At 31.5% G+C, this 10,760-nt stretch overlaps 1 protein-coding gene and 1 pseudogene across 1 annotated transcript; one reads left to right on the top strand and one right to left on the bottom strand.

The window, feature by feature from the left end:
* The first annotated feature begins 4,869 nt into the window (after positions 1-4,869).
* On the top strand, positions 4,870-7,187 carry LOC108458968 (WAT1-related protein At1g25270-like). Its single transcript, XM_053026817.1, has 4 exons — positions 4,870-5,130; positions 5,210-5,368; positions 5,453-5,604; positions 6,888-7,187. The coding sequence occupies exons 1-4, from the start codon at positions 4,870-4,872 to the stop codon at positions 6,889-6,891; spliced, it is 576 nt and encodes a 191-aa protein (XP_052882777.1). The 3' UTR covers positions 6,892-7,187.
* LOC108458967 (WAT1-related protein At1g25270-like) lies at positions 6,830-9,965 on the bottom strand (annotated as a pseudogene).
* Between the last annotated feature and the right edge of the window lie 795 nt (positions 9,966-10,760).

The raw sequence follows: 10,760 nt of genomic DNA, 5'->3' as shown, positions 1-10,760 counted from the left end.
ACAAATTGATACAAATTGATAATAGGTTAGGTAAATGTTTCATGATAATAGGTTAGGTAAATGTTTCATGATAATAGGTTAGGTAAATGTTCCATGATAATGGGTTAGGTAAATGTTTCATGATAATGAGTTAGGTAAATGTTTCATGATAAGAATTTCATGTCTTTTGTATTAAAGAATTAAATGGATGAAATATGAAGTTTTATTAAAATAAAAAGGGGTGAAAAGAACAAAGTTTTGTCCATCTTTGTTCATCATAGCTGAAAGTTAGAGAAGAGAAAGGAGAGGAGAAAGCTCTTGAGTATTCGGTCATTAGGAGGAGGAAAATTGAAGGTAAGTTCTTGGTACCTTGCTTCTATTTTGAGGTTCATGAGTTCTTCTTGATTCTACCTTAACTCTTGAAGTACATTTTGATTTTTAGTTGTGTTGTGAGCATTTAGTCATGAATTAAAATGAAGGAAATGGTTGTTGTTTCATGTTCTTTTGATGAAAAATGGAAGATAAGTGAAGTTGAGCCAAACAAATGAGCATGCATGTGCCTTAGATGTTAAAGGGAAAAATCAGCTAACATGTTGTGCTTTAAAATGATGAAATGGAGATTATACTTAAGTAAAATCATAGATATGTGATGATTGATTGGTGATATACATGTTCAAATAACATGCATGCAAGGTATGTGTGAAAGAGTGATTTGGTAATAAATCTGCTTGGAACAGCAGCAGTAACGTGACTTTGGAAAATCACCATAAATTGTGGGAGAAGAATTAGAAGCTGAATAAATTATGTAATTAAAGCTTATTGAGTCTAGTTTCTAATGAAATAAACAAGAACATATTTCGAATTCTTTACAATGAGAAATTTGATTCGTAATGAAGGGTGGTCAGATTAGTCAAACAGTGAAACATAGGAAACTTTGAGAAAATTCTGGTATTGATTGGCTAAACCAAAAATTCTGAAAATTTTATGGATAGAAGATATATGAGTCTATTTTCAGGAAAATTAACGGAACTTAATTTGGAGTTTCGTAGCTCCAGTTATAAATGATTTAGTGACTGTTACTCAGGAAGACAGCTTGCAGTGAAATTATGATTATGTGGTAAACATTAACAAAAAATTGTTAATGAGTTGCTTACTGATTTCTTATAAGCTTACTATGATCTGTAGGTGTGGTTGGCCGAATATTGTAAGGGGTTAATATGTAGTTTGTATTTGAATAGTTAGATTAACGTGTTAGTAATCCAATTGTAGGCTGTTCGTGTGTGGATCTCGTCAACATATCGTCGCAAACAGGTGTGTAACTAACACCCTCTTTCTTAGTCTAGATCGGCAAAAGCCGAAAAGCCGAAATGCCGAAATGCCGAAAATCGGTATTTTGTAGATTTGCGAGTGTGCGAATGCTCGTGAGGTAAATCGATTAATGTTTTTGGTAAGCTGCAAAATTTGGACTGCAAAGTGTATGATTTCTGTGCCCTCGATATTTTTGGGCTTAATGGGCCAAAATTTGAAATGATGGCCCAACGGGCCCAATTCGGTAAGAACCCTCGGTACGTGATTCTGTAGTACGTGAAAGGTAGGAATATGCATGAAAAACTCTAAAATAGATAATTATTGAAATACCTTTAAAAGTGGAAAATTTACAGTTTTACCCTTAGGAGATAAATTACCGAAATACCCCTAGGGTTAAATTGACTTAAATGCATGTTTGATCGTTGTTATTTATCGCATGCCATGTTGTTATCATCTGATGCATGAGATTGGGATATTGACGGAGGAAGTATCTGAAAGTGGCTTGTCCACGATCGGAGGCTTTGCCTCAATTCTCGTTAATCGAAAGAGCAAGGTCAAGAATCGTGGAGTGTTAAATTTGGGTGGGTTGAGCTATTCCCCACATGGAGTGTATGGCTGGTACGGGTGGAGTGTAGTGGTTGGTGGGTTGAGTAGTCTCCCAAATGGGCTTGCATATGTTTACTTGATGTTGCATGTATTTTGAAATGGGCCTATGGGCCATAATCATTATCTGAATAAGGGCTAAGGCCCGTTTATTGTAATCTGAAAGGGCTCGCCCAGTACCATCACACTGAATGGGCTTAGGCCAATAGGCTTGAGTGACTTGGGCTTTGAATGGGTTTTCCTTACACACCGAGTTTCCTCAAACTCACCCTTTTATTTTCATCCACGCAGAAATCCCCAACCATAGTGGGCTTGGAGTCGTGAGGGAATTGGAGTGGCCACCCGCTCAAAGTTTGATTTTCTTCCGTGAACTGGACATCCTTTATTTACGTTTGAAGTTTTTAGGCTTTTAAATGTAATAAGGCCACTTAATTATTTTGATGGTTTTAATATGTATTACTAAGATAGGTAATACTTATTTTAACTGTTGAAATTGGATAGCTTTAGTAGCGTTTTCAAAAACAACAATTGATTTCAAAATAACACGACAACAAGCAAAGCTTCCGCAATAAAAGTATTTTCCAAAATTAATCACTTTTCCTAAAATGACTTAATCAAATCGGTTTTCCTAGAAATATCCATGACGTTAAGGTGTGGCGTTGGTAGTATGCATGTCTAGGATTGGATCCGAAGGAGCTTGGTACTTAGCAATCAGATGGACTCACCACCTTTTTTCGGTTTCCTACCGGTGCACAGCTTCCATTCACTTTAACCCTTAATGAATTAATCTTTTGAACATCAAGTACGATTTTCTGGACTTAGAATGGAATTTTTTTTTAACGTTTTTGATGTGGCATGCCGGATCCGGCCTTAACGTCTGGGTCGGGTTTGGGGTGCTACAGTTAATTTTAAAAGAATGAGAAATATATGGAAATCATTATCTTGGGTATTTCAACATTTCCATTTTTATATATTTCTAATCAAATTTAACTGATAAATTTTTTTTTTAGGTGAAAGGATATCAAAGATAAGCAAAATTACAAAAAATACCAAATTACACAATGTATAAATGTTGAGGGTTAAAGTTGCTATTATGCCAATTTTAAATGCTGTCATTGTTAGCCACCCAGTGACCAAAAAAGACAAAATTGAATAGTTGGGTGACCATTTTGTAACTTTTTATAGTTGAATGACCTAAAAAAAATCTACTAAGAGTTGGGTGATCATTTTGTAACATTTTATGTTGGGTGACAAAAAAAAATCACTAGTAGTTGAGTGACTACTAATGTAGTTTTCCCAAAAAAAATGGAAACATCAACAAAGAGACCAAATAAAGCCTAACGGGCTCAAAAAGTAAAAAATTGATCTAAAGTTAAGAATAAAAGAAATATTCTAATAGTTGGGTACCGTTTTGTAACATTTTATGTTAGGAGACCAAAAAAGAAATTCACTAATGGTTGAGTGATTACTGATGCAATTTAAACATAAAACATCGACAAATAGAGCAGATAAAGCCCAAAGGACTCCAAAAAGTCAAAAACGGTTCAAAGTTAAAAATGAAAAAATAGATCCCGATGCCGGGACTTGAGCTCAAGTCTCTCGAGTGAGAGCCGAATATCCTAACCACCTAGACTACAGCGGATTTGATTAATTTAAGACAAATATTATTAGTTTGCTAATATTTAAATAAAAAAGGTTTTTATCTCACTAGGTTCAAATTACTAATTCCGTTCTATGTAAGATTAAATGAGACCCACCTAACAATACTTTTGGTGGTTGTATTATTTTTATACATGATTTAGTATATAAGTTAACAATAAATTATTTTAATTGTAATATTTAGTCACTTTTATAATTTATTTTAGTGAAATAAAGGAAATTTTTTGCTTATTTCGAGGTATTATTTTTACAAGAATTTTACTCAATTTTCTAATTCTAAGCTTAAATTTATATTAACTATTCTTTATTTTATATTCAAATATTGTAAGGCATATGTAATAAATAAGTTTTTTCCTATATTATTACACTACTAACCAAATGAGGTATTAGAGATGTCTATGGACTAAGCGTAAGTATGATTTTATGCTTGCACAAACTCAATTCGTTTTAAAATATAAATCTAAAATTTTGTCTAAATTCATTGTAGATCCACTTATATTATTTTTATATTTTTGAAAATTATTTATATTATTTTTAATAACTTTTTTCATTTGTCAAAATTGTATATATAATAACTTAACATTTTTAATATTTATATTATAATATTATATATTATTATAGATTTATTTTTTATATAATATAACAAAACTGAGCTTAAGGATGTTTGAGTTCAAGCTCAAAGATGTTTAAATAGACCCTTAAAACGACGTTGTTTTAGGGCTGGCTTCAATAGCCCCAAAACGATGTCGTTTCACTCTTGACCCGTGCGCTGACCCGACCCGCTCCAGAAGACCCGCGTGTTTTCAACTTTTGGTGTATTTGTGCGATTAGCCCTTCCACTTTTGCAGCATGTTTTAGTTTAGTCTTTTTTTTACTATTTTTGTTTTTATAAATTTGGCCACTGAATGTTTCGCACGTTTCAATTTAGTCCCTGGCTTGCTAAGAGAATGGACGAGTGTCCAGAGGATTGGGTTATTTCCTGCTTTGGCCCTCGCTTGTTTTCGTGCGTTACATTTTAGTCCCTTTGTTATTTATTTTATTCAATTTGTCCCTTTAATTTCATTTAAGTTACAATTAAGCCCTTTTTATTTTAATTCTTTTATTTATTCATTTATTTATTTACTTGTTTATTTATTCATTATTCCTTTTATTTTATTCATTTGCTTGTTCATTTACTAAGGGCGTTGATGAGTGAAAATTTGTGGACCACCGTTACCTCCTCGAACTCGTCTCTAAATGAACGTGGAACCCAATTCCAATTGTCTCTAAATTTTTGTCATTTTTTACATGTATTGAAACAAAGTTAATTATGATAACAGGATGGAGAAACCGGCAATAAGAACAAATGCAGGGAAAGCCAAAGTGTGTGGGACATTAATAGGAATAGGTGGAGCAATGGTATTCACATTTTACAAAGGTATAGACATAAACATCTGGTCAACAAATGTAAACCTTTTAAAGCATCATCATCATCAACAAGTAGGTCATGGACCTTCATATCATGGCACTGGTCACTTCATTATCGGTGCTTTTTTTGGTCTTTTGAGTTGCGTTTCTTTCTCTTTGTGGTTGATCAATCAGGTAAAACTTGGGTTCTTTTCCTTCAATTTCACTCTACTTACATGGTCTTTTTTTGTACTTAACTTTTGAACTTTGTTAGGCTAAAATGAGTGTGGGGTTTCCGTACTTGTATTCAAGCACTGCTTTGATGTGTTTGATGGGATCAATACAAGGAGCTTTGTATGCAGTTTGTACTCTGAGGGATTGGAATCAATGGAAGCTTGGGTGGAATGTTAGGCTTTTAACTGTTGCTTTTGTGGTATGTTAATGGCTACATGTTGGGTTTTTCTTTTGGGGGGGGAAATTGAACATGTTGACATTGTTTTTTTGGTTATGTTTGCAGGGAATTATGGGATCTGCTTTGTTCATGTTCTTAGTATCATGGACTGTTAGGTTGAAGGGACCATTGTATGTAGCTATATTTAATCCATTGGGGCTTGTGCTTGTTGCTTTTGTGGGATCTTTGTTACTCGATGAAAAGCTGCATTTAGGAAGGTATATTATGTCATATTTGCTTTACTATTTTATTATATTCTTATAGCACTAACATAGTAATTATAATATGGATAGATACAATGGTGGCAAAATGAGACCAAATCTCGAAAGATAAAAACTTTGAACTTGAAAAGATTTAATATACTAAATTTGAAAGAAAAAAAATCAAGCTTATAACAATTTGAATACAAAAAAGAAAACTCCATATTAGAACTTGGAATACTCAATTCTGCCTTAAGATTGACTCGAATTTGAATTAAACCCAAAACAATTCAAACTTGAAAATATGACTTAAAAATGTGAAGGTATTATTGAACATATCGATTAGAACTTAAAACCCAAATAGAAAACCCTAAACTTAAAAACAAAAAATAAAAAAAAAACCCTAAAATTGACTCACTCCGAGTTGAATTCAAATAAATTCAAACCTCAAAATTTAAATTAAAAAAGGGTTAAATTTAGATATATCTTAAGATTGACTTGAACTCCAGCTAAACTCAAGACAGTTTGAACTTGAATTTTAAATTGTCAAATTGTACTTATTTATCACATTGCTAACTATTTTAAATTGAAAAAATTGCGAGGGCCCAAAATAAAAGCCCCCTAAAAGTTAAGTGACCAACTAGGTAGTTTACCCTATATTTCTATTAGTATAATAACAAATTTAGTCATCAAAATTTTACACATTGTGTCAAATTGGTATTGTTTAACAAATTTAACCCGCAAACATTTACATATTCTATCAATTTCGTCTTGATTTAACAAATTTAGCTCATAACATTTACATATTCGTCTAACAACACAAAATATATATAAACATTAAGCACTAAATTTATTATTATACCAATCAAAATTATATATAATTAACGGAAAACCATGATTAATTGTCCTTAATTAGTTGTCTATTTTCAAAATTGAAAGATTAAATCGTTCTAATTTTTTAAGAAGAATCAATTTGCTCATAGATATTAAATATTTTTACTAAAATAAAAAAATTAAATCCACCACTTACACATAATAAATTAATAACAATTTTTAAATAATTATATTAAATTAAAATATATGTTAAATTCAACCATCAAAACCATTTTAAGAGATGAGATGATGATTATGGCAAGCTCTCATAGGTTCATGCACACAACACAAAGAAAACCCTTTCATTGGATAATTCTACTCATAAAAACAACATATAAATTGCTAGCTATAAATTGCTGCTACATAGCCATAATAATATATAATAAATGATCTAATATCAGGTGTACAAATTGGGCTTTGAATTACAGGTAATAAATCACCAAAGATGAGCTTTCAAAACAGTGTCTTGTGCAACAAATATATCTGGCAGCAAACTGTAAGTTGCTGCTAATGGCCAAATTTTTTTTTCCTAGTTTTGAAGGGAAAAAAGATAAAATTTTAAGCTAAAATTATTACAGGTGGAGTTTCAGTTCCTTTATGCTCTTGTTCTTCATCAGTTTCTTTATTTTCACTTTGTTTATCTTCTTCTATTTCGTTAATTGATTCTTCATCAACTGTTGGTACTGGTACTAACTGTGTTTTTTGCTTCATCTCTTTGGCTTTGCCCCATAGCACCACATATACTCCACATACTATCATTAATCCCCCTATGATACTGTTGAATTCCCAGGAAAAAAGAGAAACAATTAGAAACTAAAACACCATTTGCAGCTAAGTTATTCGAGTTTGGATGTGAGTGTTGTGTAGGTATAAAGATAGCAATTTGATTCGGGTTTAGATCATGTAATTTTGGGATTTAGTTGTTTTAAATTTGGGTGTTTTCTGGTTTGAATGTTTTTATAGTTGAGAGTTTGAGTGTTAGTGTTGGGTAAGTATAAAGGTAAAATTTGATTCGGGTTTAGATCATTTAATCTTGGGTTTTAATTGTTTTAAGTTTGAGTATTTTCGAGTTTGAGTTTTTTTGTAGTTTAAAGTTTAAGTCTGAATGTTCTGTGTAGGTATAAAGATAACAACTTGATTCAAGTTTAGATCATGTAATTTTGGGTTTTAGTTGTTTTATGATTTTGGAGGTTTTTGAGTTTGAGTTTTTTTAAGTTCACAATTTGGGTATAACTATTATGTAAACTTAATTCGGGTTTAGATCGTGTAATTTTGGGATCTAATTGTTTAGGTTTAGGTGTTTTCAGATTTAAGTTTTTTTTATGGTTAAGTTCTTTTCAAGTTCAAATTGTCTTAAGTTTAGCTGGAGTTCAAGTCAATCTTAAGATACATCTAAATTCATCCCTTTTTTAGTTTAAATTTTGAGGTTTGAATTTCTTTGAATTCAACTCGGATTTGAGTCAATTTTAGGGTATTTTTTTTTATTTTGAGTTTTTAAGTTTAGGGTTTTCTATTTGGGTTTTAAGTTCTAATCGATATGTTCAATAATACCTTCACATTTTTTAAGTCATATTTTCAAGTTTGAATTGTTTTGGAATTAATTCAAATTCGAGTCAATCTCAAGGCAGAATTGAGTTCTAATTTAGAGTTTTCTTTTTCGTATTCAAATTATTATAAGCTTGATTTTTTTTCTTTCAAATTTAGTATATTAAATCTTTTCAAGTTTAAAGTTTTTATCTTTCGAGATTCGGTCTCATTTTGCCACCATTGTATCTAGATCCATATTATAATTACTATGTTAGTGCTATAAGAATATAATAAAATAGTAAAGTAAATATGACATAATATACCTTCCTAAATACAGCGTTCCATCGAGTAACAAAGATCCCACAATAGCAACAAGCACAAGCCCCAATGGATTGAATATAGCTGCATACAATGGTCCCTTCAACCTAACAGCCCATGATACCAAGAACACGAACAAAGCAGATCCTATAATTCCCTGCAACATAACCAAGGAAACAATGTCAACACGTTCAATCCCCCCCTCCCCCCAAAAAAAAGAAAAACCCAACATGTAGCCATTAACATACCACAAAAGCAACAGTTAAAAGCCTAATATTCCACCCAAGCTTCCATTGATTCCAATCCCTCACAGTACAAACTGCATACAAAGTTCCTTGTATTGATCCCATCAAACACATCAAAGCAGTGCTTGAATACAAGTAAGGGAACCCCACACTCATTTTAGCCTAACAAAGTTCAAAAGTTAAGTACAAAAAAAGACCATGTAAGTAGAGTGAAATTGATGGAATTAGGAAAAGGAAAAGAACCCAAGTTTTACCTGATTGATCAACCACAAAGAGAAAGAAACGCAACTCAAAAGACCAAATAAAGCACCAATAATGAAGTGACCAGTGCCATGATATGAAGGTCCAGGACCTACTTGTTGATGATGATGATGCTTTAAAAGGTTTACATTTGTTGACCAGATGTTTATGTCTATACCTTTGTAAAATGTGAATACCATTGCTCCACCTATTCCCATTAATGTCCCACACACTTTGGCTTTCCCTGCATTTGTTCTTATTGCCAGTTTCTCCATCCTGTTATCATAATTAATTTTGTTTCAATACATGTAAAAAATGAAAAAAATTTAGAGACAATGGGAATTGGGTTCCACGTTTATATTCGATTTTATCTCTGGGTTTTGTGATTTTATTGAGAGTTCGAGGAGGTAATGGCGGTCCACAAATTTTTACTCACTAACGCCCTTAGCGGATGAGGGTGCTCCTGCCTGTCAACTCCTCGAGCTCTTAACAGAGTCACTGAATCCACTAGAACTCTCAACAGAGCCAGAACAAAAACTGAGATAAAATTCAACATAAACACCAGTAACCCAATACCACACCCATTAAAGTATCCAACGGAAACAAAAAATCAAAATCAACCAAGGGTTAAAAAGTGTACTTGAAACAAATGGCCAAAATAAAAGTAAAGGCTGGAGCAAGGTTGATCATGGCTGCAACAAATGTTGCTGATGTATGCACCAAGCTTTGCAGGTACAAGTTTTGAACCAATGATCCTCTGTAAAATACCTTTCAAATTAGCTTAAAACAAACAGATTTTTGTATATATACATATATATACATATAAATTTGGGTTAAACATACCCAAATAATCCACAAAGAAACGCTTGAAGCAGTACTTTTCTATTAATTTTCTTCAAGCTCTTCCTGTAAAAAAAAAACACAAATAAAAAAAATAACTAATAAAAGAACAACTGAAACCAAAAAAGATTAAGCTTTAACCTTTCAAAAATAAGAGCAAGCGGAACCATGATAACAGTGGCGAACATGAATCTATAAACCACAATAACCCTTAAACTCATCCCATCATTAGCAGCCAACTTATACATTACATTAATACCAGCAAATATGATCTGTACCAATACCAATTAACAATGGCGGCTTTATACTATGAAAAATATACGCAATTCGACCCATTTTATGTATAAAACCTCAATAATATGAAAACCAAACAAAGAAAAAAAAACCAGAAATCTTGGTTTTTTCTTGTTTTCACCGCTTAATCATTTGCTAAAGGAGAACCCAAAAAAAGATAGTAATTTTCCCTAACCTCCAAAGAATCCAAAAGTAGACGGGGACTTAGGCTTAGGAGTTGTGAATGAACTGATCAGATAAAATAAACAGAAATCCAGTATACTTAGGTTCTCTCTTAAGGATTCTCATGCTGGTAATATATATATTTTTTCAAATAATGTAGAAAATATTTTTTAATTAGTAAATGTGATATTTTATTATAAATATATAGGGTACACTACACCTAATGTCACTAAACTAACAGTAAGTTTGCGTTTCGAATATTCAACTTTAAAAAGTTACAAAATAATCACTAAATTGGTTAGTAAGTTTAAATGACAATACGACAATTGATATAGTGGATCGATACCTCTCGATAAGTAAAAAACATACTTTAGATCTAAGTAAATGTGATAGTTAGTATCGAAGATCGAAGAAGAAAACTGATTGAATTTTGATTCGTAGAATTATAACAACGGTGTAAATGTAAAAGTATACAATATAATAAAATGATACTATTTTAGATTTAAAATAATATTTAGAATTTACTAGGTTATTCATAAAATCAATTATAAAATTTATAATATATGTAATTAAAATTAATTATAACTTTTATAAATTTTAAAAAAATAACATTTAGGATTGTTTTAATTAAAGTTAATAAATTTAAAAATTTCAATATTAATAAAAATTATACCA

This window comes from Gossypium arboreum, chromosome 4, assembly GCF_025698485.1.
Source record: "Gossypium arboreum isolate Shixiya-1 chromosome 4, ASM2569848v2, whole genome shotgun sequence".
Lineage (NCBI taxonomy): Eukaryota > Viridiplantae > Streptophyta > Magnoliopsida > Malvales > Malvaceae > Gossypium > Gossypium arboreum.
This window is presented reverse-complemented; position numbering and strand designations above follow the sequence as displayed.